Genomic DNA, 27745 nt, shown 5'->3' on the forward strand with positions numbered 1-27745 from the left:
AAAATACCAACCAACCAACCAATACACACACACACACCAAAACACACACACATATACATGTACATACACATACACATACACACATACACAAATGCAAGGTGATTTTGGTTTACATAATGAAACCTTGTCTGAAAAAAAAAACACACAGAAAGAAAAGTCAACTAAAACAATGTGAATTACAAGAAGACTATTTTGTCATGTGCTGTGTCCCTAGAGTCCAAACAGTGGCTAGAACATACAAGAAACTTGGGAAAGAACTTATTCATTACATAGAACATATATAGAAAAAAACCGTATTCATGTAAGTACTTTTTAACAGGCTGCGGAAGGATATTCACTAATTCCTACGTTGGCGCGTGCGTACATGGTCCGGGAAGTGTAAGGAAAATGGGGTGGAGCATCCGTCAGTGTCTCGCGGGCATAGTCGGTTGGACAGAGAGCGAGGAAGAGGCCGGCTGGCCCTGAGCACGCACGCACGCGCAGTACGGTGGCCCGGGCTTGGCCGCTTAGGCGTGTAAGAAGTCTGAGGGCGGAGTCTCGTTTTGCGCGAGCGCAGTGCCCGCGGCAAGGCAAGCCCCCCCCCCCATTGGGTTGCTTTTGCCTTGTGCAGCACATGCGCAGTGAAGCCGGCGGAGGGATTCGAGACCTGAGCCACTCACCGCTTGGTCGCGAGGTGAGGCCGCGCGGGTGGTGAGCAGCGTCCCGGTTTGCGCGTGCTGCGCGGACCTCTGAAGACAGCTGACGCGAACGCTGCCCAAGTGGAAGCCAGAGCGGGAGGTTTTGTTGGTGAGCGGCGGCCGCGAGGCCTGAGACTGGCGGCAGGCTGAGGAGAGCGCTGCGCGGTGAGTGAATGAGTGGCCTTAGCGGGTGCGAGGCCGCTACCCACAGGCCTTTGCGGGATCCCCGAGCCCGTTCTCCGCGCCTGAGGCCCGCTTCCCGGGTCGCGCCTCAACCCCCATCCTCTACCCGGAGTCCCCTGGGCTCTCCGACCCCTTCCATTCCCCTACTTCTCGCGGTCCCCTACCCACAGGCCCTTGCGTTTTGAATGTTGCCTCTTTTCCTCGCTTTTTTTTTTTTTTTTTGTATCCCGGACCTCTACCCACAATTCCTTTCGCCTCTGGGATCCCAGATGTTTAACGCAGACGCCCTGGCTTGATGTGGACTACCCTGAGGCCCCTACCTCATAATCTTTTCCTAGGTGTGAAACCAGCCTCCTCCTGAGCCCGGAGCCTCAGTCCCTGGGTCCCACACCTCCTGATCTTTTCTCTTTGTTTTCTGTGTTTTTCGCCTTTTGTTTCTCAGGTCCTGCCCAAGACCTTCCTTTTTCGTGCATATGGCTTCCAGCCGCTTTCCGGGCGTATAAGCACCTTGGAGACCTCTCGCCCGTTCGTTTGTTTTTTGTGTGGAGGGGATCCTGGAGGCAATCAGTCTCCTGTGCTAAAGTTTCCTAACGTAAGGTTTCTGGTCTCAGGTTTAAGAAGATGACACAGTTTCTGCCTCCCAACCTTCTGGCCCTCTTTGCCCCTCGAGATCCCATCCCGTACCTGCCACCCCTGGAAAAGCTGCCACATGAGAAACATCACAACCAACCTTACTGTGGCATTGCACCGTACATCCGAGAATTTGAGGTGAGTACACGGAGACATGGACACACAGGAGGGCTTGGGTTCTGCATGGGAACAGGCTGCACTTGGACTTCAGCTTTGCAACATTTTAGCTGTGTGCCTATGATCATACTTTTTTCCATCTTGTTTTCTGCTTTTGTGTGTGTTATTTTTTTTTTTTAATTACACTTGTATAAGTGGTATGTGTGCAAACCTGTGAACATCGGGACAACTTGCGAGGCTCTGATCTCTTTCCACCATGCGGGCCCAGGAAATCAAGCTGAATTTGTTAGATTTGATGGCAAGTTCCTTAAGCTGCAGAATTCGTCGTGCTAGCTCCTGTTGTGACTGCCTTGATATTGTGGCAGTCCTACTTACGTTCCCAAATTCTGCACTTCCTGGGGTGTGTGTGCACCTCCAGGACCTGTTAATTTCTCTCTTTTTTAGGACTTATTTATTTCGGATATAAAATGAGAAATTAGTAAAAAGAAAGAAATGTAAAATGTAATAAATAATACATATCAAATTGTAAAAATTTATGTGTATGGCTATTCTCCTGCATACGCCATGTGCATGCTGTATGCTTGGTGCCATGGATCTTCTGGAACTGGAGTTACAGTTGTGAGCTGCCAAGTGGATGCTGGGAATTAAACCCTCCTCCTTTGGAGGAGCAGCCAGTGCTTTTAAGCACTGAGCCATCTCTCCAGCCCCTATTTTCTTTGTTTTAAGTAGGGTTAATAATGTATTTTGCAGGGTTCTGGTAGTCCTGTGCGGTTGGTCATATTTATTACATTTACAAGTATGTCTTAATGTCTTTTTTTTTTTTTAAGCTTGCAGAGAAACATGATACATGTGCTTGCCTCTGTGCCCTTTGGTACTGAAATTGAAGGCTTGTATTGGGGTTTGTTTGAAGGAAGTTTTTTCTGGGCTCTTCCCCCTCCCCCAACAGGGTTTTTCTGTGTTGTTCTGACTGTCCTGGAATTCCCTCTGTAGACCAGGCTGGTCTCTAACTCACAGGCGTGCACACCACTGCCCAAACTGGAGACAGTTTTTATGGAGCCCTGGCTGGTCTGGATTTCCCTGTGTCACTAAAGCTGGCTTTGAACTTATGATCCTCTGCTTCCTATTCTCAACGTGCCAAAATGATAGGCATGTACCACCAGCCCAGAAAGTCTATTTTTGATGTTTTGACTAGGTTTTTTTTTCCTTTTTCCTTTTTTTTTTTTTCTAGTGACATTAAAAGGACAGTGTAGGGCCAGGAGATAGCTTAGGGGGTAAATGTGCTTGCTACCAAAAACCCGAGTTCTGTTCCTGGGATCCACAATGTGGAAGAAAAGAGAACATTCTAGTGTGTTGTTCTCTGGCACATACACTGTGATGATACATGTATACATCCTTACCTTAATAAGGTAAATGTGGAAGTTTTTTTTTTTTTCTTCGAGACAGGGTTTCTCTGTAGCTTTGGACCCTGTCCTGGAACTAGCTCTTGTAGACCAGATTGGCCTCGAACTCACAGAGGTACGCCTGCCTCTGCCTCCTAAGTTCTGGGATTGAAGGCGTGCACAACCACCACCTGGCTTGGAAGAATTTTTGAAAGAGGATAGTGTTTACTAAGGCTGCACAATATGTCCTGCAGTGCTTAAGGCTTGGGAGCTTGGGGCTTTGGCTCTGTATTTGTTGGGTATGTGTGACTAAATCTGAATCACTTGAGCTCTTGAGTGTCAGGTTCTTTCATTCAGAAAATTTGTCATGTCCTCCATTGGAGCAGATCTAAGAAATGCTGCCATGTAACCAGAAGTCTTAGGAGAGACAGTCTGCCACTGAGTAGGAAAGCCAGAATTTAATAGATAATAGAAAGGTGATTTGTTAGCGTTATTTGCCTGCCTGCCTTGTCACCACCCCTTAGGAAATGTTATGAGCCAATAAACTGAGTTTAACGGTGCAGCTTAGTGGTGCTTTTTTTGCAGTCATGTGCCAATTAGTATTTAATGAGAGGCTAGTGAGGATCTCCAGACCTGCTGTGCCATTAAGGTTGTCTTGTTTTGGAGGTTTGCCCTGTCCACTGTTTTAGAGCTGTTTCTAAAACTAGAATTTGGCTCTCTGTACATCATACTTGGAACTATAGGAAATGATGTTTGCTTTGGAACTGTACTTTACAGCCATGTCACAATCTGATGAACAAGCGTCCACCAGTCAGTGCAGATGCTTTTGTTTCATTTATTTTTGAGACAGGATTTTTTCAGTGTAGCCCTAGCTGTCCTGGAACTTGCTTTGTAGACCACACGGGCCTCAAACTCGCAGAGACTCTGCCTCCCAAGCGCTAGGATTAAAGGACACACACGCATGTACATGCAGTAGACATAAAGTTACTTGGGCTGTCCTGGCTCTCAACTCTGCAGACCAGGTTGGCCTTGAAACCACGTTCTGGGATTAAAATAATGCACCTCTACCACCAAGTGGAGGTTTATTGTTGTTTTGTTTGTTTGTTTTTGTTTTGTTTTTTTTCCAGACAGTTTCTCTGTAACAGCCCTAGCTAGTTCCTGCCCTGGAACTAGCTCTGTATACCATGCTGGTCTTGATCTAACAGAGATCCCTCTGCCTCTGCCTTTTAAGTGTGGGGAGTAAAGGCATACGCCAGCACCGCCTGGCCTTTTATTATTTTGCCCTTGCCACCAATCTGTAGTAGTCTGGTCAGCACTGGTCCATGGAACATACCACATTTTTACCCTCTGTCTTCTGTTTACACGGGAACTGAGAGTCTTTGCCTTGTTTGTGTGCCTTGCTATATTCCTTCACCTTTCTTGTTTCTAGGACCCTCGAGATGCCCCTCCTCCAACAAGGGCAGAAACCCGGGAGGAACGCATGGAGAGAAAGGTATGTTTTTTGTTTTGCTATTTTCCCCTTTTTGATTTTCGAGACAGGGTTTCTCTGTAGCTTTTGGTCTTTTGGTGCCTGTCCTGGAACTAACTCTTGTAGTCCAGGCTGGCCTCGAACTCGAAGAGATCCCCCTGCCTCTGAGTGCTGGAATTAAAGGTGTGCTCCACCCCCAACCGGCTGTTTTGTTTTCCTAGACAGAGTTTCTCTGCCTAACCTTGGCTGTCTGTAGAACAGGCTGACCTCGAATTCACAGAGAAATTCCTGCCTCTGCCTCCCAAGTGCTAGGGTTAAAGGTGTCACCGCCTGACACCTCTTAGTCTTATGTATTTCTAGCTACTTCTTTGCAGGTGGTCCCAGCCATCCAGGGACTTCTGCTTGCACTTACTTTACTTCTCCTTTCTACTGGCAGAGACGGGAAAAGATTGAACGGAGACAGCAAGAAGTGGAGACAGAGCTGAAAATGTGTAAGCTGCTTCTCCCTCCTAGCAATCTTCTCCAATTTCAATTTGCTCTTCTTTCTGGGTCACACCTGGGCCACTATTCTTCTGGGAGCCTGAGAAAACAGAGTTGGTTCACTTTCCTAGCAACCACGTACCAAGGACAGTCCTTGGATTAGGCTTTCTTTTTTTTATTAATTTTTTTATGTATGAGTGGTTTGCCTATCTGCATGTAGGAGACCAGGACAGGTCATAGGATTCCATGGAACTAGAGTTGGACAGTTATGAGCTGCTATGTGGGTGCTGGGACTCAAACACCGATCTCTGGAAGAGCAATCAGTGCTCTTAATTGCTTAACCATCTCTCCAGCTCCGGTTGGTTTAGGCTTTTAACAGGTAAGGATACCCCAGTCACTTGCCATTTCTGTAAGGGACCACATTCCACTTTATCTCCAGGATAAGGTATGAGGCAATCTGGTCAGTTGGTTCTGGCTCTATCCCTAGCTTCCTGATCATAGAAGTGGAGATGCTTCACCATCCAGGGTTGGAGGGTTTAAGTAGTGCTTGGTAAGCAGACTCACAACAGGATCAGTAAGTAAAGACTTGACAGAAGATGAGGTTTTTTTTTTCCATATATTATTGTCTGTAGCTTTAGTGAATTATTTCTTTTTAAACCATATTCCAGACTTGTGGATTTTCACAAATGTGTTTAGTGCGCACCACTAACAGTGCATGAAGTGTAAACAGAGACTGTGTGTTCATTTCCTGGCTGCCCAGACCCAAATAATCACACAGAAACTGTATTAAATATATAATATTGCCTAAGTAAGCAGGAAATGCATAGTAAGCAACTTCCAAAACTCTAAAATTGACAGACATTTTGCTGCCTGAACAGTCACCCAAATTCTTCTGCACGTTGGGGTATCCATCTTTAGCCTACTTGGCCCATAGTATCTGGCAGAGAGGTTCATCATCCTCTTGAAGTAATTGGTGCTGTCAGAAGCAAACATGGTTCACTGTCAAGAAAAGTCTAAGTTCTTAAAATATTTTAAATGCCATATTCTATTAAGTGTGAAAGGTTTGAGGAATACCTATCCATCTGAAATATATCTTTGTACATCTAGAAAACCTAACTAACATGACTAAAGCTTGACTATTACAAATGACAACTGTCTATACTCTTTCTCTTCTCTCTCCCAAGCCTATGTATTTTTTTTCCCAACACACTGTGACCTGTTCAGAGGTTTATTTCTCTCTGAATCTGTCTTTATTGCATGTTTGTAATAATTTTCTGACCAGGATCACCTTTTTTGTTTTTTCAATTCTAGGAGGGTGTGGCTAGTACCAACTCTTTGGCCCTGCCTGTTTGCTCCACCCAGCCCAATCTTGCCTCTGTGCACCATGCTCACTGCCCCAGCTCCAGGGATGCAGCAGGTCTATTTTCCCTGTAAGCAACTAGTAACACACTGCTTACAAACTCCATTTAAGTGCAGGACCTCCTGAAAGCGCCAGAGGAAGCTAGCTCTTAAAGAAGCCGCGCAGTTTTTCTGCTAATGCTGAGTCAGGAAGGCTTCTCTTAAGAGTGAGTTGTGCCTCTGCTTGCCACCAGCAAACAGACACAGAGAGAAAATGCTGCTAACAAGAAACTGATTAACTCTGTTCTTTTGTGTCTAGAATTCCTTTCCAAGCTCTCTCGGGTTTTATGTGGATGTAGTTGCTCCACGTTGGCAACGGAGACTGTTTGTTAATTTTCCAGCCACCCAGACCCAAGTAATCAAACAGAAACTGTATTAGTCACAATACTGCTTGGCTTATTAGCTCAGGTTTCTTATTAACTAACTCTTACATCTTAAATTAACCCATTTTATTAATCTGTGTATTGGCACAAGGCTGTGGCTTGCTGATAAAGGTCTGGCATCTCCCTGACTCCACCAACTCTCACTCCAAATCTGTTTCAGCCTGGCTATATTCTGCCCTGCCATAGGCCAGAGCAGCTTTATTCATTAACCAATAATAACAACACATAAAAGAAGGACTTCCCACATCAGTGGAGCTCTGGCTAGGTGTTCTTCATTAGATACATCATAATCCATGTTCAGGCCACTGAATCACTTCCCTTTCTTCCCAATTCTTTTTTATTTATTTATTTTTTTTTACAAGAGCACAAATCCACTTTTATTTATTTACTTTTCATTGGTTTAAATCCGGGATGGGTACAGCATCACACGGATTCTGTGTCCAATGGCTTTTGCAGTAAGGTTGCTTCGGAATTTGGCAGGGACCATGCCACTGTTTCCCCCAGATCACTCTGGTTTTGTTTGGTTTGTCTCCAGGTGTCACTGCTTTGTTCTTTGCTTTATACACATAAGCGCATCTCTTGCCCAAGTAGAATTCAGTTTCATCTTGGGCATAAACGCCTTCATTTTTTTTTTTTTTTTTTTTTTCGAGACAGGGTTTCTCTGTGGCTTTGGAGCCTGTCCTGGAACTAGCTCTGTAGACCAGGCTGGTCTCGAACTCACAGAGATCCGCCTGCCTCTGCCTCCCGAGTGCTGGGATTAAAGGCGTGCGCCACCACCGCCCCGCAAACGCCTTCAATTTTAAGGAGAGCCCCGTTTGCTCTCTCTGGTTCTGGAGACCTCGCTTATAGTCAGCAAAAGTGGCCTTGCACCACAGCCTTCCAGACAAACTGTCCTTTAGAAGTCCTGTTCCCAGCAGGCCTCCACAGGCGCCAAGATGGCCGAAAGAGCTCTTCCCAATTCTTAATGGGATTCTGCCTCTCTGAATACAGCTTTCCTGTTGGTATTCAGTTTGTTTTTAGCACCTGTGTTAGGGTTCTCTAAAGGAACAGAACAGAGAGAGAGAGTTATTAGAGTGGCCGTCTCTCAACAGAAAGGCTGAGTCTGTCAGTTCTGTTCACAAAGCTGGATGTCTCAGCTGTTTTGTTTTTTTTAATTAATTTATTTATTATGTATGCAGTGTTCTTCCTGCATGTATGCCTGCGGGCCAGAAGAGGGCACCAGAGCTCATTGCAGATGGTTGTGAGCCACCATGTGGTTGCTGGGAGTTGAACTCAGGACCTTTGGAAGAGCAAGCAGTGTTCTTAAGCACAAAGCCATCTCTCCAGTCCCTCAGCTGGTCTTTATTCTGTGTTAGATTTCTGAAGAAGTACATTCTGAAGAAGTACTCAGTGTGAACCTGGGCAGAGAGTGAAGGCTGGCAATCAAAAAACTTAATTTATTCATGGTTTCATGTTGACTGCCAACAAGGTGTGGCCTAGATTTGAGTTGGATCTTCTCATCCCAAATGATTCAATCCAGAAATCCCCGTGGGCATGCCCAACTAACTTGTGTTTTAGTTGATTCCACACGTGATAGTTTACAACTAAGATTGGCCATCACATACCATTATAACTTGGCCAGCTTGTCACCAAGACCTGTTCCTGCTACTTGCTAAATGTCACAAAACTAGATGTTCCATGTCCGCCAGTAGCACCCAAGGTCCCTCTTGACTTGGACAGTGCTGTAGCAATGTCTTTTTGTCCAGTTAGATTTATTTATTTTTATTTGCATGTGTTTGAGTGTTTTTTGATATTAAGCTCTACATTTTTCTCTGTTCCCTTCCCTGCTTCCCCCTTCCCCCTTTCAATCCTTCCCCAATTTACTCAGGAGATCTTGTCTTTTTCTACTTTCTACTTCCCATGTAGATTAGATCTAAGTAAGTCTCTCTTAATGTCTGCCTTGTTGTCTTAAGTTCTCTGGGATTGTGGTTTGTAGGCTGGCTTTCTTTGCTTTATGCTTAAAAAACACCTATGAATGAGTACATGTGATAATTATCTTTCTGTGTCTGGGTTACCTCACTTCAAATAATGTTTTCTAGCTCCGTCCATTTTTCCTGCAAAATTCAAGCTGTCATAATTTTTTGCTACTGTGTAGTGCTCCATTGTGTAAATGTACCACATTTTTTTTATCCATTCTTCAATCGAGGGGCATTTAGGTTGTTTCCAGGTTCTGGCTATGACAAACAAAGCTGCTATGAACATAGTTGAGCACATGTCCTTGTAGCACGATTGAGCATCCTTTGGATATATACACAAAAGTGGTATTATTGGATCTTGAGGAAGGTTGTTTCCTAATTTTCTGAGAAATTGCCACACTGACATCCAAAGGGGGGTTGTATCAGCTTTCACTCCCACAAGCAATGCAGAAGTGTTCCCTTTTCCCCACAACCTCTCCAGCATAAGTGCAATGTGTCTCGTTTACTTGTCTTCTCCCCTTGCCAAAATCCTCTGTGCCACTTTGCAAAAACGCTCATCTCTCCCTGCTGCCCTCAGCATAAAGCCCAGTACCTTCCTTGTCTGTCTAGGTATGCTTTGCATTAGGTAGAGAATGTGAGCAGTTGATTGTATAGAACAGACTGGTTACCTGATTTCCTTTACAAAGAAAGGTGGGGATCGGTCAACAGGGGGACCATGGACTGAGGGGTCAGAAGACTCATCAATCAAGCAAGACTTGGAGCTTGGTTGGATCACAGTTTAATTGTGTCATATATAAAAGTGTCATTCCGAAACAGCTCCAGTTAAAGGGTTTTAAATGGATTGTAGATCAGGTTAGAAATTAGACATGTTAATAATGAAACTGGTTTAAAAGTATTAAAAATCAGCATCGCAAGCTCTGAGATGTGACTGAAATTCTCAAATTGAGGTGGGGGAGTATAGAGGTCTATCAAGTTAGGTTCCCGTGTTGATAATTGAAGCAGGATTATGGGTGTGCTTTGTACTTTCCAAAATAGAACATACAGGATTAATCAGGCAGAGTAGGGTGTCTGCTTGTCCTCACTAACTGTAAAAGCTTGCTTTGCTCCATTAAAATCGATAGCGTCTGTTTCTTTGCTGAGCACTGGAGTTCCTTCATATTATCGATTCCTAATGATGTTTATGTGTAGCAGGAAGGGTTATGCTCAATTTAAAGATGGGAAAGTAGTGGCTTATCAAGGTGCAGTATCTTATAAAGAGGGAGAGTTTTGAAGGTTCGCGTCAGCCAACTGAAAGCCTAGTGAAGTTTTCTAGCTTTGAGGCTTCTTGTGGGCCAGTTCATTCTCAGGGTCCTGATGACTGATACAGAGGTGGAGCTGAGTACACAGGCAAGCATACCACACTTGCCATACTTCAGTAGGCACTCGCTATTACTTGTTGTCTTTCAGGTATTGTATTTCTTCAGATATTAGTATTGTTGATTGGTAGCATGGGTTTCTACCTTTAGTCCTTCATCAGTCTTGTGGTAAGCAAGAACTATAGGCATCTCACATAGAGATGTTTCCTCTTGTGTGCTGAGCATTTCCTAGCTGTTCTAGTTGTCTCAGTTGGCAGGCAGCACTGGACAGGTAATACCCATTGTACCCTACATCTGGTGTTGGGAGGTAGGTACCATTTTTACCTGGTTCCTTTGGGTCTACTATTTGGTCTACTATTCGCCACTTGCGCACGTAGAGTCTGCTAACTTTATTCTTCTGATCTACCTACTCACGTGCCTGTGAGTTTTTATTATTTTTATTTATTTTGTTTCTCTTTTGAGACAGGGTTTCTCTGTGTAACATTGGCTGTCCTGGAACTCACAGGATCTGGCTGCCTTGAGTACTGGGGTTAAGGGTGTGTGCCACCAATGCCCAGCTACCCAGCACCTTTACAAAAGTTGTTTTTCTTGGTTCCTTTTGCCTCAAAAAGTAATGTTTATTTAAAGAGAGAGAAAGATAGCGATACCTATCTTTTAACTCCTTTCTCTTCACTCCTCCCAATCCTCAGCACACTGGTATTGAACTGTGGCTAAGGGCCAGTAGCAGGACAGCTCCTAGGATGAATTTGCAACTTTGAGGGGCATCGTTGCTTTGGTTTTTTGAGGCAGGGTTTCTTTGTGTAGTTTTGGAACCTGTCCTGGAACTCACTCTGTAGACCCGGCTGGCCTCAAACTCCCGGAGTGCTGGGATTAAAGGTGTGTGCTACCACTGCCCAGCTGAGGGGCATCTCTTTAAGTGGAAATGTAGTTGAAAGTCTTAATGTCTTGAGTTCATTCTGTCACCTTATTAACAGCCGTGCTCTTATAATCAAAAGGAGGACCACCACTATGGCTGATTCTTTGGATTTAGTTTCTCTGTTAGTGGGAAGGTCACAACTGATAACTGAAGAGACTTGTTAAGTATCAATGCCTGTGATATCTGTAACAAGGATAGTCTGTCTAGACTGGTTAAGCATACTTATAGGCCACCAATGGAAGGCAGAAGTACCTCTGATACCATGTTCAAAAGCATTATGCATGTCAGGCCTCCTTCCAAATTGTCCAGGCTGACCTCAAAATCTCAGCAGTCATTTTTTTTCCCCTCTTAAGCTCTTACTGTGCAACTGCATACTACAGAGTATATGAATGAGAGATAGCTGGAGCAGCTGGTGAGAGGGGCACAGAAAGTTCAGCACAGGCGTTTAGCTTCCAGCACTCCCACACTCATTAGAGTTGGGTAATAGGTTTTCATTTTTTTTTTGTTTAAGATTTACATATACATACACACACACAGTGTTCTGTCTGCATGTGTGCTTATATGACTGAAGCCATCAGGTCTCATTATAGATGGTTATGCGGTTGCTGGGAATTGAGCTCAGGACCTCTAGAAGTACAGCCCGTGCTCTTAACCTCTGAGCCATCTCTCCAGTCCAATTCTTTTTTTCTGAGACAGGGTTTCTCTGTGTAGCCCTGACTGCCCTGGACCTCCCTTTGTAGACCAGACTGGCCTCAAACTCACAGAGATCCACCTGCCTTTGACTTCCAAGAGCTGGGATTAAAGGCATGCATACCACCCACCACCCCCCAGTGATTAATAGATTCTTGATCTTTTTCAGAAGACTTAAATCTTGGTGGTCTAACAGGAGTTAGTTGTCTATTTATACCAGTTGGTCCTGGTCATTTTCTTCAGCGCCAGCCCAGGGTCCCTGCCTGAGGCTGTAGGATAGGGAGGAGAAAACTATCCTGGACTGTCTTACTTTATTTTTAAGACAGTCTCGCTGTGTAGCTTGTATTGCGTGGAATTCATTCACTATGTAGACCAGGCTGAGTTCTGTCTGTCTCTGCCCCTTCAGTGCTGGGATTAACTAATGGGCCATCATACCCAGTTTATCCTGGACTCTTTAGATTTGTTTATTTATTATGTATGCAGTATTCTTCCTGCATATATCCCTACAGGCCAGAACAGGATATTATATCTCATTATAGATGGTTGTGAGCTACCATGTGGTTGCTGGGAATTGAATTTAGGACTTCTAAAAGAGCAGCCAGTGCTCTTAATCTCTGAGCCATCTCTCCAGCTCCTTATCCTGGACTCTTGTTGTCTAGTGAGAGACTACTTGGTATCAAGCTTTTCCCGGCTGTGGTTGCAGTCTGTCCAGTAAGTGCCAGTACCGCACATATTAGGGAACAAAATAGCTGAGTTTCCCTCCAGAGAGATCCCATGGATTTAGTTACTGCTCAGCTCACCTTGTATTGGGAATGGCGTTTTGGTGTATCACACCCTATCTATGAAATGGCATTTCCACCCCAACAGCCTGTTGTCCTCATCTGGAAGTCACTCTAGAAAAGGCCATCTAGCTTTAGTGAAGCTGATCTGAAACTAGGTGTGTAATCAAGCTTGCCAAGTCACTGTGAGGTTTTCTTTTAGAAGGGGGTCTATTAAGGTTCCATCTTCATGTCCTCAGCCTCTGTCCATTTTTCTTCTACTCAAGACTATGGGCACTGTACTTAAAAGATTCTCCTTTTTGTTCAGGGGACCCTCACAATGATCCCAATGCTCAGGGCGATGCCTTCAAGACTCTGTTCGTGGCTAGAGTGGTAAGTACCCAACTCCTGCCATGGGAATCCTTGGCTGCTGAGAACTTGAGTCTACTAGCTATGGGCTGTTTAAGGACTTTGGAACAGTGTGCTTCTCCCGTTTAACTTGGCTTTGTCTCTTGTAGAACTATGACACAACAGAATCTAAGCTTCGGAGAGAGTTTGAGGTGTATGGACCCATCAAAAGAGTAAGTGGGTTGGGCTGGAGGGTTGAGTTGGAATATTTGGAGGAGGGAGGAGTAGCCTGAAGAGAGGAAGAAGGCTGGCTTCCCAGCCTGGGAACGGGTCACATCTTTTCAAGGCCTGGGTTTATTTCCTTTAGTGTAGCTTTAGTATCAAAAGTAACATTGGGCAGGGCTGTGGTGGTCCATACCTTTAATCCCAGCACTCAGGAGGCAGAGACTGGATCTAGACTAGCCTGGGCTAAAAAGCTCATTTCTTGTGGATTTAAAATACCTATTGGCAAGCTTCATCTTGCTTCAAGTTGATATATGGTTGAGGAAGCAGGCCCACTAAGGCTATCGGTTCAGTTTAGGTGGGCTGTTTGTTTCTTTTCCAGTTTGTGAGGTAGTCTCATGAGTCCAAGGCTGGTCTCTAAGACCTCGAATAGATATAGCTTACTCTTCTGCCCCCAGGATTAGAGCGTAAGCTCCAGTCAGCAGTATATATGCCAAATAAGAATTGTACCTGAAACTGTCCCAGCTCTTGTACAATTGATGCTTTTATTTTAAAATTTCTTTTTATTTATTTATTTTTTTTGAGACGGTTTCTCTGTGTAAAATCTCTGGCTATCTTGGAACTCTCTTTCTAGGCCAGGTTGGTCTCAAACTCAGAGATCCTCCTGTCTCTGCCTCCTGGGTGCTGAGATTAAAGGCGTGGGCCACCACTGCCCAGCTAAAAATTTTAGATTTTTCTGTACATGAGTGTCCTTTTGCCTGCTTGTTAATAGGTTTGCTATGTTGGTGCCTCGTTCCCTAGGAGGTCAGAAGAGGTTCCTAGAGCCCCTGGGAGGAGAGTTACACAGAGCCATAAGCTACCATGTGGGTGCTGTGAACCAAATCCAGGTCTGCAGCAGGAGCAGCAAGTGTTCTGTTAACCACTGAGCCATTTCTGATACTATTTTTTGTTTTGTTTCTTTTTTCTTTTGGTTTTTTCTCTGTAGCTTTAGCGCCTGTCCTGGAACTAGATCTTGTAGACTAGGTTGGCCTCGAACTCACAGAGATCCGCCTGTCTCTGCCTCTTGAGTGCTGGGATTAAAGGTGTGTACCACTGCCACCCAGCTGTTTCTTTTTTTCAAGACAGGGTTTCTCTGTGTCATTCCAGCTGTCCTGGAACTAGATCTTGTAGACCAGGCTGGCCTCAAACTCAAAGAGATCGCTGCTTCCTGAGTACTAGGATTAAAGATATATGCCACCACCATGTATGTTGACATGAGTGCAGTGCCCTTGGAGGCCAGATGGGCATTGGACCCCTCGGATCTGGATTACATATGGTTGTGGTTCACATAGTCCAGGCTGGCCTTGAGCTCATTAAGTAGAGGGTGACCTTAAATTTAGAGCTTCTGTCTGCCTCCAGAGTGCTGGGTTACATCTTAGTCTACCAGCTAAGCTACATCACCAGCACCTTCAGACTTTTTTATTTAGTTGTTTTAGTGTCTCACAGGGCATGGTGGTGATGCCTAATCCCAGCATTTCGAGGGCAAAGGCAGGTGGATCTCTGTTAGTTCGAGGACAGCCAGGGCTGTCATACAGCAAAACCCTGTATCAAAAAAAAAAAAAAAAAAAAGGATAGGGTCTCAGTCTATCACAAGTAGGCCTTGTTTTCTTTCTTTTTTTTTCTTTTTTAAAGATTATATGTATTTTGATAATGTATATGTATACTAAGTGTATACAGTGCGTGCCCTTGCTCTGGAACTGGAGTTGCAGACTCTTGTTAATTGTTCTATGGGTATTGGGAGTGGAACCTGGGTTTCAGCAAGAGCAGCAAGTGCTTTTAACCCCTGAGGAGCCATTTATCCAGCCCATCCCAGCTTCTCTTTTACTTTGAAATGTCTTACTAAGTTGTCCAAACTGGCCTTGAACTTACTAAATAGTTAGGGAGACTTGTTAATTTGTATGTAGTCTACAGATGTTATTGCTACAGGGCAGAGTTAGGTCCCTATGACAGCATGTGTTATGTGGATCTCAGTCTGGGGTGTCTGCTGCCTAACCCTTTGCTAGAACCATACTACCAGATGTAGTGTCACACGCCTTCAGTTCCAGCACGGGGCGTGTGTGTGTGTGTGTGTGTGTGTGCATACGCTCAGCAGATGCATCTTTTGAGTTATAGGTCAGTCTGATTTACCTACCAAGCTCAGGCTACTTACTACCCAAGGTTAGTGAAACTTCAAAAAGAGTGGTAGAAGAAGAACACACGTAGGAGAAATAGTCAGAAGGGAACTAGGGAGAAACACTAATTGGTTGTCCAGGCAGATTGGTCAGCCCTGAAAACATGAGCAGGTATATATGGTCTGAGCAGGCTGTGTTTGGGATACCCAAACACACATATATATCAGTAATTAACTATATAGGTCACGAGACGGAGCGATGGCTCAGTGGTTAAGAGCACTAGCTACTCTTCCAGAGGTTTCCAGCAGAACTCACAATCATCTTACAATGGGATCAATCTCAAATTATTTTAAATAGAAAGTATTGGACAGAGAAAGAAAACATGTTAACTGTAAGGATAGTGGCTCATAGGCCGGGCGGTGGTGGCGCACGCCTTTAATCCCAGCACTCGGGAGGCAGAGGCAGGCGGATCTCTGTGAGTTCGAGACCAGCCTGGTCTATCTACAGAGCTAGTTCCAGGACAGGCTTCAAAGCCAGAGAAACCCTGTCTTGAAAAACCAAAAAAAAAAAAAAAAAAAAAAAAAAGGATAGTGGCTCATAACTCTAATCTTAGCCCTAGAGAGACTGAGGCAGAAAGATTGCCCATAAGGTTGAGGCTAGCCTGGGCTAGAGAGTGAGGTCTGGACTACAAAACAAGAAAGATAGATGTTGTGCAATTTGATATCAAAACTCACTTAATTCCTCTGTGCCTTATTTTCCTCTGTTGGGAGACAAAGTAAGAACTGGCGCTCATGATGGACACAAAGCTGATTAGCTCAGGATGGGCCCTCTGGCCTGTCCGTGATTCGTGGGTCTCAGAAACTGGTCCCATCCTCCACCTCCTCTTGTGACCTGATGGAACATGACTCTAGCATGTCAGCTCGGGATCTCAGTTGACTTTTGAAAATTACAAGTTGCAGAGTTAAAATCTTAGGATTCCTGCGCAATCTTTGGACCATATCTATCTGTGTGTGGGCAGGTAGTGATGTGGATGGGAACCTGCTCAAAAACTGTTACTTCCCAAAAGTCTTATTTGTTTTGCCCCACCTCCTGTGTTCCAGCATTTCTTTCTGAATCCTGGTTCTCTGTACTCAAGCCTCCTGTGTCACTGCCATGTGGAGAGAGGACCCAGACACTTGGCCTGACTTTGCTTGACCTTTACAGTATGGCCACGCCTCTTAATTGCCCTGGGTCCTCTAACCTCCCTGCCTTCCCATACATGGGCTGTCTGCACATACCTCTTGCCATAGTTGCTGGCAGATTCCTTTTCCGCAGTTCTGCATGAACTAGCCGGAGTGGCCCTTTGTGCTCAGCACCTTGTTCATTCCTCACAGTTGGCTGCCTTTGGGGGCACTTGACTCAATGCCTATTTGCCTATGGCCTCATCTGAGGATCTCTACCATCAGAACATTGAGTTTCCATAGAGCTGTCTCCACAGTCTTCTCCAGCCTGCTTTGCAGGACCCTCTGCCTCCCACATATGCTTCTGTGCCCTCTGGTTTCCACTTTACTCTGGCTCCCATTGGAATGAGAGTCCCTTGGGACTCTTGAAAGACAAATCTGTTACTGTCTGTCCCCCAGCCCAAGGCCTGTGCCGTAAGTTGGGTTGTGGGGTGGGTGGGACAGCCCTGTAACTTGTGGAACTGACTGCCTTCTGCCTGCCCTGCAGATTCACATGGTATACAGTAAGCGCTCTGGGAAACCCCGTGGTTATGCCTTCATCGAGTATGAGCATGAACGAGACATGCACTGTGAGTACCTGTGCCTTTGCCTTTTCTTCTGACCCTCTCACCTCTGCTTCCCGGCCTCTTCCCAGTCGTCTGTTCCCTCCCCTGCCATACCTGACTTTAGCATTGTTTCTTCTCCCTCTGTTTCTGATATATCTTTTTTTTTATATATATATATATATATATACGTGTTTTTTAAAAATCAAAAACAAATCCCCCACAACGTGTGTGTGAGCCCAGGGAGGTAAGTGTCACACGTTGAACCTCTGGCCAGGAGGGCACTGGGTGAGGTATGGGGGCAGCTGGAGGTGGGGGAAGGTGTCGGATTTGGGGAGCTTCTCCCTGTTGGGCCCCCACTGGAGTTGGGGCCGCCAGGTTGGAGTGAGAGCTGGCCTTTGAACCAGTCTAATCCTCCCCCAGTAGAACTGGGCTAGGCCACCCGACCCTCCACCTCCCTCCCCAGCCCCCACCCAGTTCTCATCAAGCAGTGATCTGGTGGGCATGGTTAGCACCCACCCCCACAGCTACAAAGCCCCATTGAGGCTGCGCGGCGTCCACTTGGGCAGGGCTGGGTGGGTGGGGGTGGGCAGGGCTGCGGCGTGTCCAGGGGCCGCCGTATTAATTGACTGTTCTTATTGTCACTGCAGCCACCACGCAGCTGGCTTGCAGCTGATGCTTACGCTCCCCTTACAACACCTCAGTGTATGGTTGGTATAAGGGTTTGTATCATGGGTAAGATCACAGCACTGCACACCAGCCCAGCTTAGCCAGGCAGCTTAGGAACAGTGAGGCTTCCCTTCCCACCCTAGTTACCCTTCAGTGTCCCTTCACCCACAGCCCTTTCCTCATTTGGGTGCCCTCTACCCCTCTTGACCCCCATCCACATGCTCTCTGGTAATCTCTCTGATCCCCAGGGGTAGGGTGGACCTCAGTGGGAGAGGCACTGGCCTACATGCATAGTCGGGCTCCACCCAGCCCCTGACATTTGGGGCCATGTTGACAATACTAAAGTTGGGGTGTTCTGGGGCCAGGGCTCTATATGGAGCCCTTCAGCCTGACCCTCCCTGCCCTATGATTTCTGTGGGGTTGTCACCATAGTGGTCTTGGAGAGACTCTGACTTCTAGTTTGGGGTACTGTGTCCCTTCTATCTTCCTTGGCATGGTGGGAGCCTCCTGAGAAGGCAACTGTGATGCCCAGTGCCTGAGCTCCCCAAAGTGCATGGATTGGGGTTCAGGGTATGGGGGTTGGAACAGGCTTCAAACAACTGAAGGTGTGGTAGTTTTTACTAAACCTGTACTGAGGCAGAAGAGAGGGAAAGAGAGAAAGGCCTAGACTGACACAATTACATGGTCTTCTTGCCGTTTCCTGGGTTGGGCCTCCTGGGGTTTGGGATGGGGAACCTGAGCAGGGTTCCTGTACTTGACAGACCTCAGTTCTCAAGTTCCCTCCCCTCTCCTCTGCTCTTGGGGTTAGGGGCCAATTGGCCCCTCCTGGAGCATGGAAATCATTCCTGGATCCCAGATGTGTCCCTTGTGTGCCAGCCTCAGCTGCTGCCACTAGTTGGGAGGGCAATTGGAATTGTGGTGGAGAAGCCTGACCCCAGTGCTAAGAGTCAGTCAGACCAGTGCCTAGTGGAGTGTGACTGTTTCCGGAAGTGGTGAGGTGGCAGCTGCTTTGAGGCCTTTAGGCCTGATGTTTAAGGTCAAGCAGGATAGCCCTAGGGCTTCCAGCCTAGGCTCAAGTCAGTCCTCTGTGAGACTCTGAGGTCCCTTTACTTCCTCTATCCACCTGTCTTTAGGTGTTGTGGGAAATGTAGTCTCTCCCTCTCAGGGCTCCCAAGACCTGGTTACCTTCCCTGTAGGTTTAACTACCCCAATGGTGGTGGGTGTGGGGTCTGTGTGAGTGCTCAGGTAAGCTTGGGGTCTCCAGGTAAGCAGTCCCGTGTCCCACCCCCACCCCACCCCCGGGAAGCCCGCCTCCTCGCCAGGCCCCCAGGAGTTGCCGAGCCCCCCCCATCCCGCTCGGTTTGGACACCCGCAAGGCCGGCATCGGTAAATGGCACCTTTTTCTCTTCCTCTGGTTGTTATTGGGGGGGAGCGGGCAGGGGTGGGGCAGGGTATTGTGGTTGGTGAGCACAGTTCCTTAGGCCAGGGCTGGAACCTGGATAGGGAAGGGACTTTTGGCCTTAACAGCCCTGCCTGATGACAGGCTTGCACTCTGGGCCTCCATACTCTGTCTTAAACTCCTCAACTTCCCTGAGGGCTCAGGCTGGGCTGTATACCCTGCGGCCATTGAGCTTGACCTGGAGGACAGAGCTATCCAGGCTAGGTGGTGGCAGGGTCAGTCTGCTCAGGTAAGGCAGGGTTTTAAGTAGCACGGCACATGTACCTCTGGGCCTAGCCAGGGTCCTTGGAGGCCCCTGGGGAGCTCAGCCCCCACTTCTGTCCCTGCCAGTTCCTTAAGGTCTCCATTCCTGTTCATTTCTGATCTGATGTCTGTTACCTCGCACTGACCTCCCTATGAAAATACAGAGAAAGAAAACTGGTGTGGTCTGGGTGTGGAGGGGCCCAGTGGGCCTCCTGCCTCAGCGTGGTGTCTAGGGTGCATGCCTGGGTGTGGAGGGGCCTAGCCAGCCTCCTGCCCAGCATGGTGTCTAGGGTGCATGCCTGGGTGTGGAGGAGCCCTCCCCACAGCAGAGGCCAGCATTCAGCTAACCTCCAGTTTCTTTGCAGCAACTTTGGCCGCCCTGGCAGGAGGGGGCTGCTCCATCATGTGGGAGCTGGGGGTGGCCAGGGTGAATGTTTTGCCCCCCCAGTGACATTTGGGGATGCTTAAAAGGAATTGGAATGGATGGAGCAGGCCCTTCAGGGTGGGAAGAGGGCTGTCTGGCTGTTGGTTGCCTGGCTGACTGGTGGGAGTGTGAGTGTGTGTGCAGGTGGATTTGAGGGGAAGGGATGCTGTTGCATGGATCCTTGTCTGACTAGAGCACCTTCTGGGGAATCCCCCTCCCCCCACATCTGTTGCAGCCGCTTACAAGCACGCAGATGGCAAGAAGATAGATGGCAGGAGGGTCCTTGTGGATGTGGAGAGGGGCCGGACTGTGAAGGGCTGGAGGCCCCGGCGTCTAGGTGAGTACATTTTGCCCTCTGGGTTCCTGGACCTGTTTGTAGGTCATTTTGCCTTCAGTCTCCGCACCCATATGTTGCTTGTTCTCCATTTCCAGCTTGTCTTCTCTCATCAGCTTCATGGCTTTAGACACTGGTGTACACACAGACACCTACACATGAGTGCCCAAGCATACCCTGGTCTTTCCTGGATGAGTGATTGATCAGCAGCAGCTCTTGTGGGAGTAACTTCAGCACTGACCTCAGCACCTTATGCCTAGTGGATTTGGTATCACAGGCTAGGTTTGAGAGTGTCATTGCCTTCTAGCTTTGCTCTTGCTCTCGCTAAATGGCCTCTTCATCTACTCCCTGGCTTCATGTACTCACTAGCCTAGTTTCTGCCTTCATATTTGGAGCAAGAGGGCGGCAGCCTGTGCCCTGACCCTGTCTCTGTCCCCTCACTGCCTTTATAGTTGTCATTGTCTGTCTCCATCAGGGTTGTTATTGTGAGAAGTCTTAAAATACATTTGAAGCTGGGCGGTGGTGGTGCACGCCTTTAATCCCAGCACTCTGGAGGCAGAGGCAGGCGGATCTCTGTGAGTTCGAGACCAGCCTGGTCTACAAGAGCTAGTTCCAGAACAGGCTCCAAAACCACAGAGAAACCCTGTCTCGAAAAAACCAAAAAAAAAAGATAAATAAATAAAATAAAAAATACATTTGAGGATCCTGAAGCATAAGGAAAGGAAGGTCCTGCTGATGCTGAGCTCTTGTCTCAGTCTCAGGCCCCTGATGTCAATGGACCTTACCAAGAGAACCTTGAGGCTGGGCATTGAGATTGTGCTGTTGTCTCTGTATGTTTGCTCATCTAATGGTTCACTATTAGGCTCTGCCTAGGTTGCAGGTCTTGTGTGCCAGGTGCTCCTCTGTCTTGGGCAGCTTTACCTGCCTTTGCTTTCACCTGTGCGCCTGTGCCGGATTGACATAACACCTCAACCCCCAGGGGCCTCCAGTTCTTAGAAAAAAGATGAGTTCTTGAGACTTTGTGCAGTGTTGGGAGATTCCTGAAGTCTCAGAACCAGCCTGTTGTCTGACGTACAGATTTGTGAGAGTGTGGGTCATCTTCAGCCACAGGCGGACGTGGAGCCCGTGTGAAGCTTTGTGTAGCACCTGTCCACATGCAGTCACAAGTATTTTATTACTTGGGTATAGCTCTGAGACAGGCTTTCAACTTTGAAGCCCAAGGTGATCTTCCTGCCTCCACCTTCTGAGTGTTGAAATTACATGCCTGGCTGTTTATTTTTAAAGAATGAGACGTTTGTTTAACTAGGTTTCTGAGGTTTCAGTCCATGGTCTAACTGGCTGTGTTGCTTTTGGACTTGTGGCAAGTCAGATGTGAAGAGTAGTGGACGGAAGGAACTCAGCTCATGTATTTCTTTTTAAAGATGTTGACATCCTCTTGTATTGATGATGTAGCCCATTGTTAACTTGTGATCCAGTAGCTGGAGGTCTGGGTTCATCCTTTTCCTATTCCTGGTTTTAACAACCTTGCCTTTGACTGACCGGGAAGTGTCTCTAGACACTCTTCTGGTGGGTGGTGCAGGAAACCACAGGCACAGGATTCCCAGCCATGAGCCTTCCTTGTCAGATCACTGGAATCAAGTGGCTCATTAATGGCTCCCCATTTGAAATATGAGTGCTGCCTGCTCCTTGGTGCTATTGGTCAGGTATGTGCCACCTTTGTAGACAGGGTTAAATCTGTGCAAGTTCAGAATCTGAAGGGGCTGTCGTGGTTTTCTTGCACAGTTGGTGAACTTGAAACCTGTCTGACCGATGCTGGTGGCCTATGACAATTCAGTGGAGTGGCATTTTGTGTTGAGCAAGGCAGGATCTGAGTTGGTGCTTTGAGACTGATGGGGGAGTACAAGGTACAGAGACAAGGAGAAAAAGCTTAACTCCAGGGAAGATATATGTAAGAGTTATGGCTCTTGTGGGAGGCCAGAGTACAGCTGAGGAGTCTGGAAATGACGGATCCCCTGGGAAGCAGCTCCCTGTGGCAGGTCTTCCAGTTTTTCTATTCTTTGAAAATATAAGATCTCTTGGGCTGGAAAGATGGCTCAGAGGTTAAGAACACTGCCTGCTCTTCCAAAGGTCCTGAGTTCAATTCCCAGCAACCACATGGTGGCTCACAACCATCTGTAAGGAGATCTGGTGCCCTCTTCTGGCCTGCAGGCATACATGGAGGCTGAACACTGTGTACATAATCAATAATTCTTAAAAAACAAAAAAAGAAAGAAAATGTAAGGTCTCAGCGTGTAGCCTTGAGTGGCCTAAAGCTCATTGTGTAGACTAGGCTGGACTCACACTCATCTACCTGCCCTGTCTTCCCAAGTATGGGATTAAGGGGTGTAACATTACCTAACCTCTTTCAGCTTTTCTCTGGACTCACACTTTGGATATTGTGAACAAAAATGCAAGTTGTTGGTGCACTAGCCTAGAGTCTGAGGTCTCAGGTGAGGTTGGCAAGCTTGGGAGGAATGAAAATTCTTGTTCGGGTGTCTGAGAGCTCTAGCACCTTATGAAAGCCTTACATGAAAACAGGCTGTTCTGTGGCAAGGAGACATGGAAATGATTGGCATGGGATTGTGCACCATAGCTACCAGTAGAGGTATTTGGGGTTTTTCCACTATTTAGGAACCCCTCTCAAGTTTGCCGTTTTTGCTCCATTCCCACTGACCCTGTGTTCCTTGGCCCATAGGAGGTGGCCTTGGTGGGACCAGAAGAGGTGGTGCAGATGTGAACATCAGGCATTCTGGCCGAGATGACACTTCCCGATATGATGAGAGGTAAGGTTGGGCACCTGGTTTCTTGGGACAAGACAGTAATGGGGGTGCCCTGCCACACACTGCTAACCTTATCTAGGCCGGGCCCCTCCCCACTTCCACACAGGGACCGGGACCGGGACCGTGAGCGGGAGCGCAGAGAAAGAAGCCGAGAGCGAGACAAGGAGAGAGAACGGAGACGCTCCCGCTCTCGGGACCGGAGGAGGCGCTCCCGGAGTCGAGACAAGGATGAGCGGCGCAGATCCAGAGAGAGGAGCAAGGACAAGGACAGAGACAGAAAGCGCCGAAGTAGTCGGAGCCGAGAGCGAGCACGCAGGGAGCGGGAGCGAAAAGAGGAGCTTCGAGGTGGTGGTGGCGGTGGTGGTGGTGGTGGTGGTGGCGGCGGCGACATGGCTGAACCCTCTGAAGCTGGTGATGCAGCTCCTGATGATGGGCCTCCTGGAGAGCTTGGCCCTGATGGCCCTGATGGCCCAGAGGAGAAGGGCCGGGATCGAGACCGGGAGCGACGTAGGAGCCACCGAAGTGAGAGGGAACGTCGCCGGGACCGAGACCGTGATAGGGATCGAGAGCACAAACGGGGGGAGCGGGGCAGTGAGCGGGGCAGGGATGAGGCTCGGGGTGGGGGTGGCAGTGGTCAGGACAATGGGCTAGAAGGGCTAGGTAGTGATGGTCGAGACATGTACATGGAGGCAGAGGGTGGTGATGGGTATATGGCCCCGGAAAATGGATATCTGATGGAGGCAGCTCCCGAATGAAGATGCTTCCTGTGTTGTGGACATGCTTCTGTTTCGCTGTCTGCCTTCCTAGCCTTTCCACCATGGCTTGTCCTCTGAGGTAGAAGTTTTTTTGTTGTTTTTTTGTTCTGATCCCTTGGATTTAAAAATAAAATTAATTTCATGATTAATAGTGGGCACCTGGTGTATTACTGCACTTGCTCTCTTCCCAGAAGGTTGTCGCTGTACATTTTCCTGCCCCTCTGGGTGTACTAATTCTAGAGCACATTTTGCAACCTGGAGTAGAGGCTGTGCTCAAGTCACCAGGACTGCTTGTCAGGTCAGATAGGGAACAATGAGAGAACAGTAGGCCAAGAGGCAGGGTGCCAGCCAGGATGGCACAGGCGTGTGGGTAGGAAGCATGTCTGCTCATAAAGTGTGCTAATGAGATAGCCATCAGCAGTTGAGATGTGCATATACCTTCCTGGGAGGAAGACAAAGGTGGGGGAGCTTTGAGTCTGGTGGGCCCTGAGGAAGCAGTGGGTAGCCTGGCGTGGTCCTGAAGAAAGGCTACGGCAGCCATTTAGATCTGACTGACAGACTCCAGTCTGCACATAACCAAGAGTACCACAGATAACTGCCCTAACGGGAAACTTGACATGCGTGCCTGTGGATCTCCCCGGGATTGACTGAATGTCTCACTGTAGAATGCTTAGGGCGGCAGAAACTTGTGAAAGGCATTGGAGGATGACCAGTGGGGACATCAGTTCCTTTCTTAAGGAATTGATACGGCTTAAGTATAATATGGCCTTCACATGGGATATTTGTCTCCAACTGTTGGGGTGGCTGTGGGTTTTAAGAGGAAGGACCCGGTTAGAGGAAATAAGTTCTTGGGAATATGCTGTGCTGTTTCCTGCTCATGAGATGAGAGCACCTGCCTCAGGCTCCTGCCAAGTGTGCGCGGCTGAGTGACTGCACTGAGATCTCTGAAGTGGTGAGTGGATATGAAGTTGTGTATGCCAAGTGCTATATGGTTATTTTTCTGGGGAGGTGGGAAATAGAGCTGGAGACTGACAGACCAAATGTCCAAGCTCTGCTTGGTGAACAGATTCATTGGGAAGCGCTCCCCAAGAGATTCTGTGCAGTTGTAGAGGATGTACTGACACTCTTATTTTGGGGGCACCAACAATTTGTCCCCATCTCCCAGCTATCAATGTATTTTGTGGATGATCATGGTTTTGCCTTCAAAATGGGTGCTTATTACTGGTGGGAAACAACGACTGTATTCACAGCCTTGAAAAGACTGTAGAAACGCGAAACTCCTGTAGGTTTCCTGGGAGGCCCTGGAATCTCTCCTTGTGGAGGCGTGGTGAGATTTCAGCAGCCACACTGCTCTGGTGGAGTGCCTCCCACCACATGCCAGGGTGGTCACTAGGAGACGGACCAGGATAGGAATACAAAATCAAGGATTTAGGCCATAGTATTCAGCAGCCACTTGGAATTTCATAGGCTTGTTGGGAAAAGGACTTGTGAGGTAACAAGAAGGGTAGGTAGAAGATGCAGGGCCACTGAAGCGAAAGCAGAAAGTAAAGAATTAGCAAGTCTGAGGTTGACAGTTTAAATTGTTTCCATTTCTATGGCAGTCTCTGTAGCCATTGCTGTCCTGGAACTCACTAGATAGACCAGTTAGACCAGGCTAGCCTCACAGAAATCTACCTACCTCCTTCTGCCTCTTGAGTGCTGGGATTAAAATCATGTGAGCACACTCAACTCTGAGGTTCGTGGTTTAGTAGGTGAGCTGGGCGTGGTGGCAGTGGCAGGCAGATCACATGACAGCCCAGTCTCTACTGAGTTCCAAAACAGCCACATCTACAGAGAAAATTACACATCTTTGGTGTGTGTATGGGGGGAGGGAAGTATTTTAGTAGATGGATTTAGGAATTAGTTTAGATACCAAAACACCCAAATTTCTTGTCATGAACCCCGGAAATGCTGGAAAGATGGACAAATTTAATGAAAACTCCTTTTGGCTTAGGAATTGACTTAAGTGAATGAATGAAGGATTCAAGAAAATCAATTCAAAACTGGCACATGCCTTTAATCCTAGCACTTGGGAGGCAAGAGCAGGCAGATCACTGAGTTTTGAGGCCAGCCTGGTCTACAGAGTGAGTTTCAGGACAGGCTCCAAAGCTACATAGAGAAATCCTGTTGGGGGAGAAAAAAAAGACAAATCAGTACAAATGGAAGTAGATGGCAGTTCCTAGAGAAGTTGACCCAGGCTGGCAAGAAGACTGAAATTTCCAACTTTGGGAATTATAAAAAGAAAATTAAGGGGCTAGAGCAATGGCTCAGAGGGCTCATAACCATCTATAATGAGATCTGGTACCCTCTTCAGGGGTGAAGGCATACAGGCAGGCAGAACACTATACATAATAAATTTTTTTTTTTTTAAAGCCAGTTGTGGTATGAGAAGATCATGAATTTAAAGTCAACTGGGACAAGCAAGTCACTGTCTTTAAAAAAAGTAACTACAAGCCAGGCGGTGGTGGTGCATGCCTTTAATGCCAGCACTCGGGAGGCAGAGGCAGGCGGATCTCTGTGAGTTCGAGGCCAGCCTGGTCTACAAGAGCTAGTTCCAGGACAGGCTCCAAAACCACAGAGAAACCCTGTCTCGAAAAACCAAAAAAAAAGTAACTACAACTCCTGTTGTGTTTGAGGCTTGGAAAGAAGCTGAGGATGTAGGGTAAAGAAGGGAAGCTTGTAAAAGGCACCAACAAGCAAGTACCTCTTGAAATAGCAGCTCACAAGCCGGGCGGTGGTGGCGCACGCCTTTAATCCCAGCACTCCGGGAGGCAGAGGTAGGTGGATCTCTGTGAGTTCGAGACCAGCCTGGTCTACTCACAGCACAGCTTGAGCCCCACACTAAGGATGTCACAGGCAAACATGGATTAAACCAAAAGCTGTGACCACCTAGGCATTCACAAGAGGTCACTGTGTGCTGTGCTGGGCCAATATACACAAAGTCATAAAGTAAATTTTAATTTGTTTTGTTTTTGGAGACAGAGTTTCTCTGTAGCTTTGGAGCCTGATCTGGAATTTGCTCTGTAGAACTTAGGATCAGTGATCACTTCCTTAGCCAAGGGGTGGCTGTCCAGTTTTTTGCTAGTCCCTGCTACTCAGAGTGCCTCAGAAGGTTAAGGACAATACTCTGTCCCTCAGCTAAAGACAGGAAAGCAGAAACTAAGCTCCATAAAAGCTTCTGAAGCAGGTACCTGGTTGTTTGGTTCAGGTTGCTGCCTTTGAAGCCAGGCATGGTAGCTGAAACCTTAAATCTTGGGAGGCTGAGGTAGGAGGCCAAGGCCGTCTTTGGCTCTCTGACGAGATGGGTAGTTAGGGAAGGCTCAGTGACTTCTTGTCATTGGCACTGCTACCATTGTGAGCGCTGTGGTGGAGACACCGTTTTCTGACCACATCCCCACCCCACTAAGCCAGAATCACAGCCGGCAGCAACATTCTGTATCAGTGACCACCCCTCTTTAAAACAGCCGCTCTTCTCCCTGCCTAGCTTTCCTCCTACTCCCCCATTCTTTCCTTGTTCCTGCACTCCTCTCCCCTTGTCTTAACACCGGAGACAGCCAGCAGCACCTTCTGGCCTCCAGTTCCCAGGCCCCTTTCAGACATCACAGGCCCAATAAAGCATCTGTAGTCTTAAGCTGGCCAACTGATGGTCTTCCTGCCTCCACAGGCTGGGATTCCAGAAGTGCACCATCACACGGGGGTATGCAATACTGGAGCCTGAACCCAGGGCCTCAGGGCCTTCTGCTTGCTAGGCAAGTTCTGTCAGCTGAGCTACATTCCCAGCAGCAGCAGCACAGTCCTCTTAAGTTGAAAAGATCTGCATGCACTCCACACAGCCACCATTGAACAAATGGTAGCCTGCACACATTAATACTTCCATTGCACCTCTCGACCCAAACAGGCATGTTTCACATTAGTCTACCGGTCTCCTGGCCTCAGCTTATTGCGACAGCATCCTCCTGCCACTTCTGCAATCCAGACTTCTTGGGTGCCCCCCAGAGATCTTCAGTTACACACTTGACGATCCTATGTCACTTTTAGGGATTTATATGAAAATACAAATCCAACATGTAAATGACAGTACAAGCTCTCTTGTGCTATCATCGTGATTTCCCAGCCTCTTGGGCGCTTTGGG

At 47.4% G+C, this 27745-nt stretch overlaps 1 protein-coding gene across 1 annotated transcript; it reads left to right on the forward strand.

Annotated features, from left to right (window-relative positions):
* The first annotated feature begins 624 nt into the window (after positions 1-624).
* On the forward strand, positions 625-23723 carry Snrnp70 (small nuclear ribonucleoprotein U1 subunit 70). The gene is made up of 10 exons (XM_041649010.1): positions 625-842; positions 1472-1628; positions 4416-4478; positions 4891-4945; positions 12718-12782; positions 12908-12970; positions 16817-16898; positions 19902-20003; positions 22735-22822; positions 22899-23723. Exons 2-10 carry the CDS (start codon positions 1482-1484, stop codon positions 23572-23574), a joined length of 1341 nt encoding a protein of 446 aa, XP_041504944.1. The 5' UTR covers positions 625-842; positions 1472-1481; the 3' UTR covers positions 23575-23723.
* Positions 23724-27745: the final 4022 nt, after the last annotated feature.

This window comes from Microtus oregoni, unplaced genomic scaffold, assembly GCF_018167655.1.
Source record: "Microtus oregoni isolate MIOR12 unplaced genomic scaffold, Mior012 000000F_ref0000247, whole genome shotgun sequence".
Classification (NCBI taxonomy): domain Eukaryota; kingdom Metazoa; phylum Chordata; class Mammalia; order Rodentia; family Cricetidae; genus Microtus; species Microtus oregoni.

What these genes read in the sequence shown, in the direction of transcription:
- Snrnp70 (XM_041649010.1), top strand. Translation starts at nt 1,482, where the DNA reads ATGACACAGTTTCTGCCTCCCAACCTTCTGGCCCTCTTTGCCCCTCGA. An exon ending in GCATGAACGAGACATGCACT is followed by an intron (nt 16,899 to 19,901) that starts GTGAGTACCTGT and finishes CATCTGTTGCAG; the next exon opens with CCGCTTACAAGCACGCAGAT. An exon ending in ACTTCCCGATATGATGAGAG is followed by an intron (nt 22,823 to 22,898) that starts GTAAGGTTGGGC and finishes AACCTTATCTAG; the next exon opens with GCCGGGCCCCTCCCCACTTC.